Source organism: Oncorhynchus gorbuscha, linkage group LG04 (assembly GCF_021184085.1).
Source record: "Oncorhynchus gorbuscha isolate QuinsamMale2020 ecotype Even-year linkage group LG04, OgorEven_v1.0, whole genome shotgun sequence".
NCBI lineage: Eukaryota > Metazoa > Chordata > Actinopteri > Salmoniformes > Salmonidae > Oncorhynchus > Oncorhynchus gorbuscha.
The window spans coordinates 34023076-34042990 of record NC_060176.1 but is presented as its reverse complement, the minus strand read 5'-3'; the positions used below and the strand labels follow the sequence as shown (position 1 = coordinate 34042990).

Here is a 19915-nt window from a genome sequence, read left to right as displayed (position 1 = left end):
TTAGCGATTCCCGGACGGCTTTCCAGGTATCCGTGGAGTGCTGTACCCATTCCTCTACCGCAGGAGCCTCTGTCTGGCTCTGATGCCATGGGGCCAGGACCGACTGGTAACCCAACACACACTCAAAATAGGACATGTTCGTTGAGGAGTGGCGGAGGGAGTTCTGAGCGAGCTCAGCCCAAGGAACATACCTCGCCCACTCACAAGACCGGTCCCGGCAATATATGACCACAGAAACCTGCCCACATCCTGGTTTACGCGCTCCACCTGCCCATTACTCCCGGAGTGGAAACCCAAGGTCAAGCTGACCGAGACCCCCAGTCTCTCCATAAACGCCCTCCAAACTCTGGATGTGAATTGGGGGCCCGTTCAGAAACGATGTCCTCAGGCACCCCATAGTGCCGGAAGACATGGGTAAACAAGGCCGCCTCTGCAGGGCCGTAGGGAGACCGGGCAACGGGATGAGACGGCAGGACTTAGATAGACAACGACCAGGATCGTAGTACTTCCCTGGGACGGGGGAAGGTCGGTAAGAAAGTCCACCAATAAGTGTGTCCACGGCCGTTGTGGAACGGGGAGGGGCTGTAACTTCCCTCTAGGCAAGTGCCGAGGAGCCTTGCTCTGAGCGCACACTGAGCAGGAGGAGACATAAAATCTCACGTCCTTAGCCAACGTGGGCCACCAGTATCTCCCTCTAAGACTCCGCACTGTCCTCTCGATGCCAGGATGACCCGAGGAGGGGAGAGTATGAGCCCAACGGATTAGCTTATCCCGGACCCCCCTCGGCAAGTACTGAGCCCCCGCTGGACAGTTAGGGGGGTCCGCTTCTAACCGTGAGGCCCTCTCTATCTCCGCGTCCACCTCCCATACTACCGGTGCCATGATACATGAAGGTGGAATAATGGTAGTTGGCTCAACGGACCGCTCCTCAGTGTCATAGAGGCGGGACAGCGCGTCGGCTTTGGTGTTTTGGGAGCCTGGCCGGTACGAGATGGTGAACCGAAACCGGGTGAAAAACATGGCCCATCTAGCTTGACGCGGATTTAGTCTCCTCGCTCCCCGGATATATTCGAGATTACGATGGTCAGTCCAGATGAGAAAAGGGTGTTTCGCCCCCTCAAGCCAATGTCTCCACACCTTCAGAGCCTTGACTACAGCTAACAACTCCCGGTCCCCCACGTCATAGTTCCGCTCCGCCGGATCGAGCTTCCTCGAAAAGGCACAGGGGCGGAGCTTGGGTGGCACACCCGAGCCCTGGGACAGCACGGCCCGACCCCCGCCTCGGACGTGTCCACCTCCACTATGAACGCTAAAGAGGGGTCCGGATGTGCCAACACGGGCGCATTGGTGAACAGCTCCTTCAGACGACTGAAAGCTCTGCCTGCCTCTGCTGACCAACGCAAGCGCACCAGTCCTGCCTTCAGCAGTGAGGTAATGGGAGCAGCCACCTGACCAAAATCCCGGATAAACCTCCGGTAGTAATTGGCAAACCCTAAAAACCGCTGCACCTCTTTCACCGTGGTCGTAGTCGGCCAATTACGCACGGCTGTAACGCGGTCACCCTCCATCACCACCCCGGAGGTGTAAATACGATAATCCAGGAAGGAGACGGCCTGTTTGAAGAACACACATTTCTTCGCCTTGCAATACAGGTCATGCTACAGCAGTCGCCCATGTACCTTACGCACCAGAGACACATGCGCCACCACGCGTGTGGCAGAATAGATGAAGATGTCATCGATGTACACTACCACTCCCTGCCCGGGCAGGTCTCGGAGAATCTCATCTACGAAGGATTGGAAGACGGCTGGAGCATTTTTCAACCCATATGGCATGACGCGGTACTCATAATGTAGAACTAAATGCGGTTTTCCACTCATCTCCTCCCCAGATACGCACCAGATTATACGCACACCTCAAGTCCAGTTTTGTGAAGAAGCGCGCCCCGTGAAATGATTCCACCGCCGGAGCGATGAGAGGTAGTGGGTAACTAAACCCCACTGTGATGGAATTTAGACCTCGATAATCAATGCATGGATGCAGACCTCCCTCCTTCTTCTTCACAAAAAAGAAGCTCGAGGAGACGGGTGATGCGGAGGGCCGAATGTACCCCTGTCCCAGCGATTCAGCAACATATGTCTCCATAGCTACTGTCTCCTCCTTGACGAATATGCTGATTCGGTGTGCGAGTTCATTAGAACGTGCGTTGAAGATGTCGTTCCCATAGCAACGATTAAAACATTCCCTAACCAGAAACCGTAGATTGATGGCAGCATTCGCGTGAAACTGAAAGCGCGAACCACTGCGTTTAATCAGGGCAAGGTGTCTGGTAACATGACCGAATACAAATACTGCAGCTTTTCCCTCCGCAAGGCTATCAAACAAGCTGCAGGCCCAGACGGCATCCCCAGCCGCGCCCTCAGAGCATGCGCAGACCAGCTGGCCGGTGTGTTTATGGACATATTCAATCAATCCCTATACCAGTCTGCTGTTCCCACATGCTTCAAGAGGGCCACCATTGTTCCTGTTCCCAAGAAAGCTAAGGTAACTGAGCTAAACGACTACCGCCCCGTAGCACTCACTTCCGTCATCATGAAGTGTCTTTGAGAGACTAGTCAAGGACCATATCACCTCCACCCTTCCTGACACCCTAGACCCACTCCAATTTGCTTACCGCCCAAATAGGTCCACAGACGATGCAATCTCAACCACACTGCACACTGCCCTAACCCATCTGGACAAGAGGAATACCTATGTGAGAATGCTGTTCATCGACTACAGCTCGTCATTCAACACCATAGTACCCTCCAAGCTCGTCATCAAGCTCGAAACCCTGGGTCTCGTCCCCGCCCTGTGCAACTGGGTACTGGACTTCCTGATGGGCCGCCCCCAGGTGGTGAGTGCTGATCCTCAACACTGGGGCCCAACAAGGGTGCGTTCTGAGCCCTCTCCTGTACTCCCTGTTCACCCATGACTGCGTGGCCACGCACGCCTCCAACTCAATCATCAAGTTTGCGGACGACACAACAGTGGTAGGCTTGATTACCAACAACGACGAGACGGCCTACAGGGAGGAGGTGAGGGCCCTCGGAGTGTGGTGTCAGGAAAATAACCTCACACTCAACGTCAACAAAACTAAGGAGATGATTGTGGACTTCAGCAGAGGGAACACCCCCCTATCCACATCGATGGAACAGTAGTGGAGAGGGTTGCAAGTTTTAAGTTCCTCGGCATACACATCACAGACAAACTGAATTGGTCCACTCACACAGACAGCATCGTGAAGAAGGCACAGCAGCGCCTCTTCAACCTCAGGAGGCTGAAGAAATTTGGCTTGTCACCAAAAGCACTCACAAACTTCTACAGATGCACAATCGAGAGCATCCTGGCGGGCTGTATCACCGCCTGGTACAGCAACTGCTCCGCCCACAACCGTAAGGCTCTTCAGAGGGTAGTGAGGTCTGCACAACGCATCACCGGGGGCAAACTACCTGCCCTCCAGGACACCTACACCACCGTATGTTACAGGAAGGCCATAAAGATCATCAAGGACATCAACCACCCGAGCCACTGCCTGTTCACCCCGCTATCATCCAGAAGGTGAGGTCAGTACAGGTGCATCAAAGCTGGGACCGAGAGACTGAAAAACAGCTTCTATCTCAAGGCCATCAGACTGTTAAACAGCCACCACTAACATTGAGTGGCTGCTGCCAACACACTGACACTGACACTGACTCAACTCCAGCCACTTTAATAATGGGAATTGATGGGAAATTATGTAAATATATCACTAGCCACTTTAAACAATGCTACCTTATATAATGTTACTTACCCTACATTACTAATCTCATATGTATACGTATATACTGTACTCTATATCATCGACTGCATCCTTATGTAATACATGTATCTCTAGCCACTTTAACTATACCACTTTGTTTACATACTCATCTCATATGTATATACTGTACTCGATACCATCTACTGTATCTTGCCTATGCTGCTCTGTACCATCACTCATTCATATATCCTTATGTACATATTCTTTATCCCCTTACACCAACTGTGTATAAGACAGTAGTTTTGGACGCAGAGTACGACCCTGCCTCACACAGGAAGCGGCGCAGGTCCTAATCCAGGCACTTGTCATCTCCCGTCTGGATTACTGCAACTCGCTGTTGGCTTGGCTCCCTGCCTGTGCCATTAAACCCCTTCAACCTTCCCAAGTTCTCTCACGTCACCCCGCTCCTCCGCTCTCTCCACTGGCTTCCAGTTGAAGCTCGCATCCGCTACAAGACCATGGTGCTTGCCTACGGAGCTGTGAGGGGAACGGCACCTCAGTACCTCCAGGCTCTGATCAGGCCCTACACCCAAACAAGGGCACTGCGTTCATCCACCTCTGGCCTGCTCGCCTCCCTACCACTGAGGAAGTACAGTTCCCGCTCAGCCCAGTCAAAACTGTTCGCTGCTCTGGCTCCCCAATGGTGGAACAAACTCCCTCACGACGCCAGGACAGCGGAGTCAATCACCACCTTCCGGAGACACCTGAAACCCCACCTCTTTAAGGAATACCTAGGATAGGATAAAGTAATCCTTCTCACCCCCCTTAAAATATTTAGATGCACTATTGTAAAGTGGCTGTTCCACTGGATGTCATAAGGTGAATGCACCAATTTGTAAGTCGCTCTGGATAAGAGCGTCTGCTAAATGACTTAAATGTAAATGTAAATGTTTTGGAATTGTTAGTTAGATTCCTTGTTGGTTATTACTGCATTGTCGGAACTAGAAGCACAAGCATTTCGCTACACTCGCATTAACATCTGCTAACCATGTGTATGTGACAAATAACATTTGATTTGATTTGATTTGGACAATGGATACATGTGACTCCTAGTTAGTGCAGCGTTCTCCAGGAGGTCTATCGCGCAGTCCCCTCGACGATGGGATGGTAATTGGGTCGCCCTCTTTTTACTGAAGGCGATAGCCAAATCAGCATATTCAGAGGGAATGCGCACGGTGGAAACCTGGTCTGGACTCTCCACCGTAGTCGCACCAATGGCAACACCTATACACCTGCCTGAACACTCCTCTGACCACCCCTTAAGAGCCCCCTGTCGCCAGGAAATCACCGGGTTGTGTTGAGCTAGCCAGGGAATTCCCAACACCACTGGAAACGCAGGTGAATCGATAAGGAACAGACTAATCTGCTCCTTATGACTCCCCTGCGTTACCATGTCCAGCGGCAACGGAACCTCCCTGACCACTCCTGACCCTAATGGTCGGCTATCTAAGGAGTACACAGGGAAAGGTAGGTCTAACGACACAAGGGGAATCCCTAGCCTTAACCCGAGCCCCCGATCCAAGAAATTCCCAGCTGCGCCTGAATCAACTAGCGCCTTATCCTGTAGAGAGGGAGAAAACCCAGGGAAAGAGGTTAACACATACATATGACCGACAGGAAGCTCTGGGTGAGTCTGGTGCTGACTCACCTGGGGTGATCGAGTAGTGCGCCGCCTGCCCTCCCGACTCCCAGACGAGTTCCTCCAGCACCGGTCGGCCCTGTGTCCTCGCCGACCACAACTGGTGCAGGAGGACACTCCTCCTCCGGTCCCCCTCGAAGCCGCCCCTCCTAACTCCATAGGGATAGGAGCAGGAGGGCCGGGAGGTGGAAACGACAGGACCTGTTCCGAACGCCCGCAGGTAGCCAGCAGGTTGTCGAGACGGATGGCCATGTCGATGAGCTCATTCAGCGTGAGGGTGGTGTCCCGACATGCTAGCTCCCTGCGGACATCCTCCCTGAGGCTGGTCTATCAAGTCTATCAATGGTCTATCAAGGTCCTGTCGTTCCACCCTGCTGCTGTGGCCAAGGTCCTGAACTCCAGGGCAAAGTCATGCGCGCACCTTGTCTCCTGACGCAGGTGGAACAGCCGTTCACTCTGGGTAATGAACTCTGGGTAATGATCCCTCGCCGAGTCTGGACCATTCCACACTGCGTTGGCCCAATCTAGGGCTCGTCCAGGCAGACAGGAGACGAGGGCGCTCACGCTCTCCTCTCCGGAGGGAGTAGGACGAATGGTCGCCAGGAAAATTTCCAGTTGTAGGAGGAAACACTGACACCCCGCCGCCGTTCCATCATACTCCCGTGAGAGCGCCAGCCGAAGAGCCCTGGATCCGGATGCGGTAGCAGGAACAGGAGGTGCTGGAGAAGGGGGTGCTGGAGATGAGGTGGGAAGGCCACTCCTCTCCCATCGATCCATCCTCTCCATCATTTGATCCATTGCAGAACCAATCCTGTGGAGAACACTGGTATGATGGAGGACCCTTTCCTCCATCGATGGGAGAGGAGGTGCGGCTGCTCCTGCTGATTCCATATGCGGTGCGGGATTCTGTCACACGGGACTAGGTGGGTGAAGGAATCAGACGCAGAGAGTTCCACTGAGGAAAAGTGCTCTTTACTTCAGCACTCAAAATGATAAGCCCAACAATACAGGGTGAGAACATACAACGTGAAAACCCAAAAAACACAGGGTGCCAAGTTAAGAAAATAAATCCACCTCTACCTAAAATGCACACACGTAACATAAAGACAATCCCGCACAAAACAAGGGCGGGTCTACCTACTAAATATAGGGAAGCTCATTAAACCAAACAACAGAAGCACAGGTGAAACTAATAAGACAAACGAAAAAGGGATCGGTGGCGGCTAGTAGGACGGTGACGACGACCGCTGAGCACCGCCTGAACAGGCAACTTCGGCGGAAGTCGTGACAACTGTACTCTATACCATCTACTGCGTCTTGCCTATGCCGTTCAGCCATCGCTCATCCATATATTTATATGTACATATTCTTATTCATTCCTTTACACTTGTGTGCATAAGGTAGTTGTTGTGAAATTTTTAGATTACTTGTTAGATATTACTGCATAGTCGGAACTAGAAGCACAAGCATTTTGCTACACTCGCATTAACATCTGCTAACCATGTGTATGTGACCAATACAATTTGATTTGATTTCAATACACAGTACAAAACCCCATGTCAAAATGGATAGAATTGCAGGAAATTAGCTTCCAGACTAGAGTGAATGGTATCTGAATAGAAAATGTGGATAGGTTTGAGGTGACTGGAATACAGTTTTTACATATAAAGTGGGTTAACCTGTTGCGACGAGCAATCCCGTACCCGGGAGCGTAATTATAGCCTCAAGCTCATTACCATAACGTAATGTTAACTATTCATGAAAATCGCAAATGAAATTAAATAAATATATTGGCTCACAAGCTTAGCCTTTTGTTAACAACACTGTCATCTCAGATTTTCATAAAATGCTTTTCAACCATAGCTACACAAGCATTTGTGTAAGAGTATTGATAGGTAGCATAGCATTAAGCCTAGCATTCAGCAGGCAACATTTTCACAAAAACAAGAAAAGCATTCAAATAAAATAATTTACCTTTGAAGAACTTTGGATGTTTTCAATGAGGAGACTCTGAGTTAGATAGCAAATGTTCAGTTTTTCCAAAAATATTATTTGTGTAGGAGAAATCGCTCCGTTTTGTTCATCACGTTTGGCTAAGAAAAAAAAACGTATCCGGGAGTGTAATTATAGCCTCAAGCTCATTACCATAACGCAACGTTAACTATTCATGAAAATCGCAAATGAAATGAAATAAATATATTGGCTCACAAGCTTAGCCTTTTGTTAACAACACTGTCATCTCAGAATTTCAAAAACTGCTTTTCAACCATAGCTACAGAAGCATTTGTGTAAGAGTATTGATAGCTAGCATAGCATTAAGCCTAGCATTCAGCAGGCAACATTTTCACAAAAACAAGAAAAGCATTAAAATAATATAATTTACCTTTGAAGAACTTCAGATGTTTTCAATGAGGAGACTCTCAGTTAGATAGCAAATGTTCAGTTTTTCCAAAAAGATTATTTGTGTAGGAGAAATCACTCCGTTTTGTTCATCACGTTTGGCTAAGAAAAAAACCCGTATCCGGGAGTGTAATTATAGCCTCAAGCTCATTACCATAACGCAACGTTAACTATTCATGAAAATCGCAAATGAAATTAAATAAATATATTGGCTCACAAGCTTAGCCTTTTGTTAACAACACTGTCATCTCAGATTTTCAAAAAATGCTTTTCAACCATAGCTACACAAGCATTTGTGTAAGAGTATTGATAGCTAGCATAGCATTAAGCCTAGCATTCAGCAGGCAACATTTTCACAAAAACAAGAAAAGCATTCAAATAAAATAATTTACCTTTGAAGAACTTCAGATGTTTTCAATGAGGAGACTCTCAGTTAGATAGCAAATGTTCAGTTTTTCCAAAAAGATTATTTGTGTAGGAGAAATCACTCCGTTTTGTTCATCACGTTTGGCTAAGAAAAAAACCCGTATCCGGGAGTGTAACCTCAAGCTCATTACCATAACGCAACGTTAACTATTCATGAAAATTGCAAATGAAATTAAATAAATATATTGGCTCACAAGCTTCCGGGAGTGTAACCTCAAGCTCATTACCATAACACAACGTTAACTATTCATGAAAATTGCAAATGAAATTAAATAAATATATTGGCTCACAAGCTTAGCCTTTTGTTAACAACACTGTCATCTCAGATTTTCAAAAAATGCAAAATAGTTTCGACGGAGGACACCGAGCGGACACATGGAAAATGTAGTCTCTTATGGTCAATTTTCCAATGATATGCCTACAAATACGTCACAATGCTGCAAACACCTTGGGGAAACGACAGAAAGTGTAGGCTCATTCCTTGCGCATTCACAGCCATATAAGGAGACATTGGAACACAGCGCCTCCAAAATCTGGCTCACTTCCTGTATGAAATTTAATCTTGGTTTCGCCTGTAGCATTAGTTCTGTGGCACTCACAGACAATATCTTTGCAGTTTTGGAAACGTCAGAGTGTTTTCCTTCCAAAGCTGTCAATTATATGCATAGTCGAGCATCTTTTCGTGACAAAATATCTTGTTTAAAACGGGAACGTTTTTCATCCAAAAATGAAATACTGCCCCCAGAGGTTCAAGAGGTTAAACAGTATGCAAACATTATTCAAGTGAACAAGTGTTCAATGAGTCTATGTACATAGGGCAGCAGTCTCTAACGTGCAAGGTAGAGTACTTGGTGGTAGCCGGCTACTAGCTAGTACCGAACACATATTGTATTCCACATTCGAAATGCAAAGAGAAGAGGGTTTGCTAGATTTCACATCAATATGTACTTTAAGACCAATTTCTGTCCAATCTCTTTGCCACTCCATCTGTTATTTTGAACGGGAGCCAAATAGAAAATTAAAGATGTTTGTATGGAGGTTATTCCCCAAATCTGTGCAAAGACTATGATTAGGGAAGAATATGTAACTGGATATTATTATCATTCTCCTGCATTAAAGTTTTTGACTTTTAAGTGAAACAATTCCACTACATCTGGCTTGCATTATAAAAGTGTCTACATAATGATATGTTATAACAGATTCTCTGAACAGAATTTTCCATCATCCCAGTGTTTTATGTTGCAGTTGCGTGCTGTTGCATCAATGTAAAACACTACACAGACACAAACGCATAGCACGTTATAATTATAGTGGTGGGAACACGGTTACTCTGGTCTACCCCCCTCCCCCCCTGTTTTTGTTAAGTTTGAGCAGTTTAGTTAAAGAAGAAAAGTCTGGGACTAATTCATATAACACCCCCGGGCTATGGGTTATTGAAGTGCTGAGGCCTGAAGATATAGCCTGTTACCAGATCTGTTTGTGCTTTCAGGCCAAACATCACAAGGAGTTGACATGGTAGCACAAACAGATCTAGGACAAGGCTGCTGAAGATATGGGACATGTGAACACTGCTGAAAAGAGTGTGCAGGCCAAGAGGGAATGTACTGCCACAGTTACTCCAGTTCTTACTCACTATTAAGAAGTGAGATTGGATTCCTTCTTGGAGTTGTGGAGGGAAATGATCCTATGTGCTCGGAGTTTGGAGAGTGCTGATGCGAAGCCGTCGTTTCTGGTGGTTTGGTCATGGCAGCAGGATCTCGCCTCATGGCAGAAGGTCCTTGTAAGGGCTTCTTAGAAACACATGATATCATGTTTTCCTCTCAACAAAACTGCCATCATTCGAGTCTTTGAGACAAAGTTGAGTTCCACCTTAAAATTTGGTGCTATAACTAAGTTCATTCATTGTTAGTAAATATATATATATATAGTCTTTAACGTAGGTATTTAATCCAGAGTTGTGACAGTGACTGCTCTGTAACAGGTAGGAAATCGTGTGAGGTGGAGCGGGGGGTTCAGAAACTGGACTTGACTGGGAAGAGAAGGGTACAGCTGAGAGCTGGGTCAGAGATGAACCTCATCACTGCAGGGAAGAGCGCCAAATGTACCTCCTTCAGACAGTCTCTGGCCTTCTGTACAGAACGGGCGCAGGTAACACAACTCTACGCTTCCACCCACAACCCTGTTATACCATCCAGAGGTCTTATCCATGAAAATATCCAGGGCACATATTCATAAAGTGTCTCAGACTAGAAGTGCTGATGTAGGATCTGGTCTCACATTTTCACCTGTCCATGTTATCTTATTCATTTTGATCTAAAATTGATTTTTTTTTTAATCTGAGATCAGCACTCCTTCTCTGAGAAGCTTTGTGGCACAATGCTGCCACTTGCTGTTCAGAATGCTCAACACAACACTGGTGTGTTAAACTGAAAATACATAAGGCTTCATAATGTGACATGGTATCCAAACAGAATTTGTCTAATTATTAAGGTGACTCGTTAATAAATCAGGGGAGAATCTTCAAGGAAATGTTTAATCTTCTCTCCTGTTGTAGGTTGGACACATTTTCTCCCTTTATTCCATTCTTGACATTAACATAATGTCTGTGTAAAATGCCTTTCCCCCTCGTTTGTACAGATGCCTGTGTGTTCAGAAGCAATTAGCATACAGTGCACATAAATAGGCTATCCCGATCTTTAGATACAATGACCATAGGGGCAGTTCAAAGATGAAGTCTTTGCAATCATTAGCCTCAAATAAATCATTTTCCTACAGAGCTTGAAAGGGTGACCAAAGTTGGCTGACCAAAGTTGTTTGACACATTGTAAACAAATCCAACTCAACAATACCAATCAGCATATCAGAACTTGGTAAGCTCCAGGAAGAAGAAAAAGGAATCACCTGCTACTACTCTTCTTACCAGTACGTCATTGTATTGGAGTATGTGTTTTATATCCTCTTGGCTGGGTCACTTTGATATTGTGGTGAAGTTGACTACTGTGGCCCCCATGCTCCTGCCACCATGGGTCTTTTCTAAGGTCTGTGCTCATTTTATTGGCCTTGTCTCCACAGGGTGGGTTTTTTACCCCACTACTGCGAAGGACTGCCTCCGCTAAAAACTCACTGAAAAGAGCCCCTTCTGCCCTATTTATTGAGCATGGCAAGGTGTTTCAGAGAAAGAAGGTACGTTTTGGCCTAAATGGTCTGATAAAAGGAATCTATTATGAACATCACTCTGCCCCAATGAGATAATCATATCAAGACAATTAAATTAAGGAATATAAGTAAGTATAATTGTTAAATTAAATGTACCATGTGTTCTTTTTTTCTCATTATTTTTGTAGGAGTGGGAGACAATGCCTTCTACTTAGTACTCTACTAGCTGTTTCGGTAACAATTATCTTGTATACATTTCCTATTTTCTACCAAACATTTTTGTCATTAGAAATGTCATCCATCTTGATGATAATACAATACACTATACTTGCTTCCCCAATGGCACCCCTTTCTCTATTTAGCCCATAAGGGTCTGGTGAAAAGTAGTGCACTATATAGGGAATAGGGTGCCATTTGCAACAGGCCCTTAGATAAACAGGCTTGTTTCTCCATTAAAACAGCTGCATTAATAAGAGATTCCTGTGAAGGTAATTCAATTGAAAACCTTGTAAAGCCTGACTCAGGAACTCAGGAATGTCTCTCAGTTTGAGGTGTAACACTTTCATTGTTTTTCTGTCTTTCATTTCTTAAAGAACAGTTTGTATGGTCTAATTTGTCTATGTATGTATTGCAATTCATCAGACTTAACTTTGCACTGTTTTCATCACTAATTGAGTTACAATAAATACACAATGTTGAAGTCATGAAAAATACATTATATATCGATATGAATTGAAGTCATGTTCACCGTATACAGTTCTGTGGTATAATGTAAACATAGTTGCAGATATCTTTTTATAAAGTGTTTTTACCATGATATTTGTACTTAGTATCACTGAGATGTTTTACATTCCTGAAATATGTTGTGATACAGTGACATTTATTGTAATGTTCCTATGTTTTTATTAATAAAGACTTTGTGTATTAAATGTTAGGTTGGCCTACTATTTGCTGTAAACTGACAACTGTGTTAATAAAACAGTAATTAAAACATCTGTGTTTGCTCAATAAAGTGTTTCTGGGGGGAAATGTTTTGGATAAATGTACATTGTGGAAGTGTAGTTGCTTGTTTCTCCATGTTGAATGCAATCATAAAAAAACAGTTAACAGTTAGTTGACTATCAGATGACTTCATATAGTAAACTGGTCATGAGAAATAAAAGTGTGTATAAACCATCTGTAAACACTGTATATTATGATTCTGATTAACAATGTGTTAAGGCCAGGTAAAAGAAAGTGTGATTTGTCTGGAAATCATCTTCTGAGGCTGGCAATATACCTTTGGGAGTACACATTCCCCCCTAGTCAAGGAGAGCCAATGACTGACAAGAACAACAACATGGGTCAGGACTGCCATTTCGATACAAGTGCAAATAAACATTTAACAGTTCTTCTAACCTGGGTCCTGTTGCACAAAAGTAGAATTAAGACATCCGGGATAAATGACTCAGCTGAGCTCAATGAAGCCAAAACATGTGCGTCCAGGCTTAATTGGTTGCACAAAGACCAAGCCAGGATGAGCAGACACGGATTCATTAAGCCAGGTGAAACCAATCCTGGATAGGTGCGCGCTCACGGCTCACTCAAATAGACCCCGCCACAGATCACAGATTAACTGATTTACCATGGCAACTAGAGCCGCGTACTTTTCCCCGTCGGAAGCACAAATCCTCATGGAGGCATACGAGGAGGTAAAAGATATAATTAAGAAGAAAGGCAACACCGCCACAGTGATAAAGCAAAGAGAAAAAGCGTGGCAAAGTATTGCAGACCGCCTGAATGCGTAAGTAGTGCACAATTACACACTCACCGCTCCGCTGAAACATCACAATTACAATTCAAATATTTAATTCACATCTCCAAAAACGCAGTTGTACTGTAATTATGAAACGGTTAAATTTTTTATTGAAATGCACTGCAGATATGAGTGAAATTGTGTAAAGTAAGTCCATCACACTGTATAAAGCTATGATAAATTATTATTAAAGCCTTACATTATTATTTAACGTTACTACGCTCAGTACGGTTTAATATTAGCCGTTGTACTCTGCTTCTTATGTTGTCCACCGTTTTTTTTGTGTTTCTCCTGCTTTCATTAATGTAAAGCTGCTTTGACAGAATGAAACAATTGTGAAAAGTGCTATATAAATAAAATTTAATTGAATAAATAGATGAGCTATAATAATAATCACTTTAATTTATATAGCGCCTTTCAAAGGACCCAAGGTCGGTTGCTCACTGCACTGCAAAAATGTCTTTCTTACTTAGTATTTTTGTCTTGTTTTCAGTAAAAAAAAATATCTAAAAAACATCTTGAATATTTTCTTGAGCAAAATTACCTAGGAAAATAAGCAAAAAAATCTGCCAGTGAAACGAGAACTTTTCTAAAATTAAGTGTTTATGGAAAAAGTAAACTTATTTCAAGAGAATTTTTATTATATTGACATAATTTTTATTTGCTTGTTTTAAGCACACATTTACTTAAAGTTTATATTTTTTGTCTAAACTATACTTATTTTGCTAGGTCATTTAGCAAATCAAGAAAATACATCTTTATTTAAGTTTTTTTTTTTTATATTGTCCATTGACGAACACTCTGCATTGCCAGTGATGTGCATTGATTGGTGTAATATTCCTCATCTTATGATTTCAGATGGTCTGCAATGCTGACTGTGTGATCAGCAATGTTGTGGCAAAATGGCCTGGCTCAGTCCATGACTCCAGAATCTTTCGGGCCTCTGAAATCTATCAGTGCCTATCACAAGGTAAGCCACACAACCCCTATTTATAACCATCATGGCTGTGTCAAGAATATCACTGTGTTTATGAGGTAGTAATGATGAGATTTTGTGTTGACAGGTGAATTCTCTGGTGTGTTGCTGGGAGACAGGGGGTATGGCTGCCAGCCTTTTCTCCTGACACCTTTCACAGACCCCCAGGAAGCACAGCAGGCCTACAACCATGCCCATGCCAGGACCAGGGCCAGAGTTGAAATGACCTTTGGCCTCCTGAAGGCACGCTTTCACTGCCTTCACAAATTAAGGGTCAGCCCTGTTAGGGCATGTGATATTACTGTGGCTTGTGCTGTCCTCCACAATGTGGCCTGCCTGAGGAAGGAGAGGGCCCCCAGAGTGCCACCAGCCATGGACTGGGACAATCCGGCAATCTTCCCTGATGACGACAGTGGTCGGCTGCTGAGGGACCAATATGTGTTGAATTATTTTAGTTAGTATGTGTGCTTTCAATTTTGGTTAAATATGTCCTGCGGTGGCAGAGGAATTTGTTTTTTTTGGGGTTCGTTTTTTTACGAATTATGCCTCTTATGATGTTTGTGCGGTATACTGTGTGTAATACAAGGCTGCAGGGAGGCTACTGCATCCATTCATTTGTCTGTTCAGTTGATGTGTATGGATTTGTCCTGCATTTATTTTAGTGTGCAGACATGCAGGGTGTGTTATATACAGACCTTTGAATGTGTATGTATCATTTGGTATAATATGCTTGGATTCTGTGCTATCCATCTTGTAGAGTCACTGTGACTTCAGTTTCGAAAGGAGCTGATGGTTTACCTGCTTTGTTTTGTCCTTATTCAATAAAGGAACATAATGTTACACATTGTGTTTTTATATTCATATGGAATGTGTATTTGTTTATATGACTGTCATGTTTGTCATTTATTATCATGTCTTGTCCCTGTGCTCCCCATTCTATTCGTTTCCCTCTGCTGGTCTTATTAGGTTCTTTCCCTCTTTCTATCCCTCTCTCTCCCCCTCCCTCTCTCACTCTCTCGCTCTCTCTTCTCTCTATCGTTCCGTTCCTGCTCCCAGCTGTTCCTATTCCCCTAATCATCATTTAGTCTTCCCACACCTGTTCCCGATCCTTTCCCCTGATTAGAGTCCCTATTTCTTCCTTTGTGTTCCGTTCCTGTCCTGTCGGTTCCTTGTTTAGAATTCACCGTGCTGTGATTGTGTATCGCCCTGTCCTGTCGTGTTTTTGCCTTCATCAGATGCTGCGTGTGAGCAGGTGTCTCTGTCAGCTACGGCCTGCGCCTACCCGAAGCGACCTGCAGTCTGTGGCCGCTTCTCCTGTTATTCCCTCTACAGACTAGAGGATTTCTGTTATTCCCTGTTTGGACATTTCCTGTTAAGGATTCAGGATTTGTCGTTTTCTGTTTGGACTTGAATAAACTCTGTTTCTGTTAAGTCGCTTTTGGGTCCTCTTTCACCTGCATGACAGAAGGAACCGACCAAGGAATGGACCCAGCGACTTCAGACGCTCGTTACACTGCCGTCAGGATCCAAGGAGCCATGCTCGGCAGACACGAGCAGGAATTGTCTGCTGCTCGCCATGCCGTGGAGAACCTGGCCGCTCAGGTTTCCGACCTCTCTGGACAGTTCCAGAGTCTACGTCTCGTGCCACCTGTTACTTCCTGGCCTGCCGAGCCTCCAGAACCTAGGGTTAATAACCCACCTTGCTACTCCGGGCAGCCCACTGAGTGCCGCTCCTTTCTCACGCAGTGTGAGATTGTGTTCTCTCTCCAACCCAACACATACTCTAGAGAGAGAGCTCGGGTTGCTTACGTCATTTCACTCCTTACTGGCCGGGCTCGAGAATGGGGCACAGCTATCTGGGAGGCAAGGGCTGATTGCTCTAACAAGTTCCAGAACTTTAAAGAGGAGATGATTCGGGTTTTTGACCGTTCAGTTTTTGGTAGGGAGGCTTCTAGGGCCCTGGCTTCCTTATGCCAAGGTGAACGGTCCATAACGGATTATTCTATTGAGTTTCGCACTCTTGCTGCCTCTAGTGAGTGGAACGAGCCGGCGCTGCTCGCTCGTTTTCTGGAGGGACTCCACGCAGTGGTTAAGGATGAGATTCTCTCCCGGGAGGTTCCTTCAGATGTGGACTCTTTGATTGCTCTCGCCATCCGCATAGAACGACGGGTAGATCTTCGTCACCGGGCTCGTGGAAGAGAGCTCGCATCAACGGTGTTTCCCTGCTCCGCATCGCAACCATCTCCCTCCTCTGGCTTTGAGACTGAGCCCATGCAGCTGGGAGGGATTCGCATCTCGACTAAGGAGAGGGAACGGAGGATCACCAACCGCCTGTGCCTCTATTGCGGAGTTGCTGGACATTTTGTTAATTCATGTCCAGTAAGAGGCCAGAGCCCATCAGTAAGCGGAGGGCTACTGGTGAGCGCTACTACTCAGGTCTCTTCATCTAGATCTTGTACTACTATGTCGGTCCATCTACGCTGGACCGGTTCGGGTGCTACATGCAGTGCCTTGATTGACTCTGGGGCTGAGGGTTGTTTCATGGACGAAGCATGGGTTCGGAAACATAACATTCCTTTCAGACCGTTAGACAAGCCTACGCCCATGTTTGCCTTAGATGGTAGTCATCTTCCCAGTATCAAATTTGAGACACTACCTTTAACTCTCACAGTATCTGGTAACCACAGTGAGACTATTTCTTTTTTGATTTTCCGTTCACCGTTTACACCTGTTGTTTTGGGTCATCCCTGGCTAGTATGTCATAATCCTTCTATTAATTGGTCTAGTAATTCTATCCTATCCTGGAACGTTTCTTGTCATGTGAAGTGTTTAATGTCTGCCATCCCTCCCGTTTCTTCTGTCCCTACTTCTCAGGAGGAACCTGGCGATTTGACAGGAGTGCCGGAGGAATATCATGATCTGCGCACGGTCTTCAGTCGGTCCCGAGCCAACTCCCTTCCTCCTCACCGGTCGTATGATTGTAGTATTGATCTCCTTCCGGGGACCACTCCTCCTCGAGGTAGACTATACTCTCTGTCGGCTCCCGAACGTAAGGCTCTCGAGGATTATTTGTCTGTGTCTCTTGACGCCGGTACCATAGTGCCTTCTTCTTCTCCGGCCGGGGCGGGGTTCTTTTTGTTAAGAAGAAGGACGGTACTCTGCGCCCCTGCGTGGATTATCGAGGGCTGAATGACATAACGGTTAAGAATCGTTATCCGCTTCCCCTTATGTCATCAGCCTTCGAGATTCTGCAGGGAGCCAGGTGCTTTACTAAGTTGGACCTTCGTAACGCTTACCATCTCGTGCGCATCAGAGAGGGGGACGAGTGGAAAACGGCGTTTAACACTCCGTTAGGGCATTTTGAGTACCGGGTTCTGCCGTTCGGTCTCGCCAATGCGCCAGCTGTTTTTCAGGCATTAGTTAATGATGTTCTGAGAGACATGCTGAACATCTTTGTTTTTGTCTATCTTGACGATATCCTGATTTTTTCTCCGTCACTCGAGATTCATGTTCAGCACGTTCGACGTGTTCTACAGCGCCTTTTAGAGAATTGTCTCTACGTAAAGGCTGAGAAGTGCTCTTTTCATGTCTCCTCCGTTACTTTTCTCGGTTCCGTTATTTCCGCTGAAGGCATTCAGATGGATTCCGCTAAGGTCCAAGCTGTCAGTGATTGGCCCGTTCCAAGGTCACGTGTCGAGTTGCAGCGCTTTTTAGGTTTCGCTAATTTCTATCGGCGTTTCATTCGTAATTTCGGTCAAGTTGCTGCCCCTCTCACAGCTCTTACTTCTGTCAAGACGTGTTTTAAGTGGTCCGGTTCCGCCCAGGGAGCTTTTGATCTTCTAAAAGAACGTTTTACGTCCGCTCCTATCCTCGTTACTCCTGACGTCACTAGACAATTCATTGTCGAGGTTGACGCTTCAGAGGTAGGCGTGGGAGCCATTCTATCCCAGCGCTTCCAGTCTGACGATAAGGTTCATCCTTGCGCTTATTTTTCTCATCGCCTGTCGCCATCTGAGCGCAACTATGATGTGGGTAACCGTGAACTGCTCGCCATCCGCTTAGCCCTAGGCGAATGGCGACAGTGGTTGGAGGGGGCGACCGTTCCTTTTGTCGTTTGGACAGACCATAAGAACCTTGAGTACATCCGTTCTGCCAAACGACTTAATGCCCGTCAAGCTCGTTGGGCGTTGTTTTTCGCTCGTTTCGAGTTTGTGATTTCTTACCGTCCGGGTAGCAAGAACACCAAGCCTGATGCCTTATCCCGTCTGTTTAGTTCTTCTGTGGCTTCTACTGATCCCGAGGGGATTCTTCCTTATGGGCGTGTTGTCGGGTTAACAGTCTGGGGAATTGAAAGACAGGTTAAGCAAGCACTCACGCACACTGCGTCGCGCGCGCTTGTCCTAGTAACCTCCTTTTCATTCCTGTTTCCACTCGTCTGGCTGTTCTTCAGTGGGCTCACTCTGCCAAGTTAGCTGGTCATCCCGGTGTTCGAGGCACTCTTGCGTCTATTCGCCAGCGCTTTTGGTGGCCGACTCAGGAGCGTGACACGCGCCGTTTCGTGGCTGCTTGTTCGGACTGCGCGCAGACTAAGTCGGGTAACTCTCCTCCTGCCGGTCGTCTCAGACCGCTCCCCATTCCTTCTCGACCATGGTCTCACATCGCCTTAGACTTCATTACCGGTCTGCCTTTGTCTGCGGGGAAGACTGTGAGAGCCGCCAATAAACGCAGGATTAAGAGTCCAAGGTATTGTTGCGGCCAGAGAGTGTGGCTTTCCACTCGCAACCTTCCTCTTACGACAGCTTCTCGTAAGTTGACTCCGCGGTTCATTGGTCCGTTCCGTGTCTCCCAGGTCGTCAATCCTGTCGCTGTGCGACTGCTTCTTCCGCGACATCTTCGTCGCGTCCATCCTGTCTTCCATGTCTCCTGTGTTAAGCCCTTTCTTCGCACCCCCGTTCGTCTTCCCTCCCCCCTCCCGTCCTTGTCGAGAGCGCACCTATTTACAAGGTACATAAGATCATGGACATGCGTTCTCGGGGACGGGGTCACCAATACTTAGTGGATTGGGAGGGTTACGGTCCTGAGGAGAGGAGTTGGGTTCCGTCTCGGGACGTGCTGGACCGTTCACTCATCGATGATTTCCTCCGTTGCCGCCAGGATTCCTCCTCGAGTGCGCCAGGAGGCGCTCGGTGAGTGGGGGTACTGTCATGTTTGTCATTTATTATCATGTCTTGTCCCTGTGCTCCCCATTCTATTCGTTTCCCTCTGCTGGTCTTATTAGGTTCTTTCCCTCTTTCTATCCCTCTCTCTCCCCCTCCCTCTCTCACTCTCTCGCTCTCTCTTCTCTCTATCGTTCCGTTCCTGCTCCCAGCTGTTCCTATTCCCCTAATCATCATTTAGTCTTCCCACACCTGTTCCCGATCCTTTCCCCTGATTAGAGTCCCTATTTCTTCCTTTGTGTTCCGTTCCTGTCCTGTCGGTTCCTTGTTTAGAATTCACCGTGCTGTGATTGTGTATCGCCCTGTCCTGTCGTGTTTTTGCCTTCATCAGATGCTGCGTGTGAGCAGGTGTCTCTGTCAGCTACGGCCTGCGCCTACCCGAAGCGACCTGCAGTCTGTGGCCGCTTCTCCTGTTATTCCCCTCTACAGACTAGAGGATTTCTGTTATTCCCTGTTTGGACATTTC

The 19915-nt window shown here is 46.3% G+C and overlaps 1 protein-coding gene and 1 long non-coding RNA gene across 4 annotated transcripts in view; both read left to right on the top strand.

Moving 5' to 3' along the window:
* The window catches only part of si:dkey-220o5.5 (actin filament-associated protein 1-like 2), a 135105-nt gene extending 122645 nt beyond the window's left edge, over positions 1-12460 (top strand). The window contains exons 14-16 of one of the 3 annotated variants that reach the window (XM_046346562.1): positions 10288-10454; positions 11379-11489; positions 11651-12460. In XM_046346562.1, the coding sequence (XP_046202518.1) occupies positions 10288-10454; positions 11379-11489; positions 11651-11677 (305 nt within the window). In that variant the 3' untranslated portion in view covers positions 11678-12460. Of the gene's footprint in view, positions 1-10287; positions 10455-11378; positions 11490-11650 lie in introns of those variants that run through there. The other 2 variants (XR_006838491.1, XR_006838492.1) reach the window with 2 other exon arrangements.
* Positions 12461-12872: 412 nt separating this feature from the next.
* On the top strand, positions 12873-15094 carry LOC124033197. Its single transcript, XR_006838332.1, has 3 exons — positions 12873-13245; positions 14116-14227; positions 14322-15094. It is a non-coding gene; the product is annotated as an uncharacterized LOC124033197 (long non-coding RNA).
* Positions 15095-19915: the final 4821 nt, after the last annotated feature.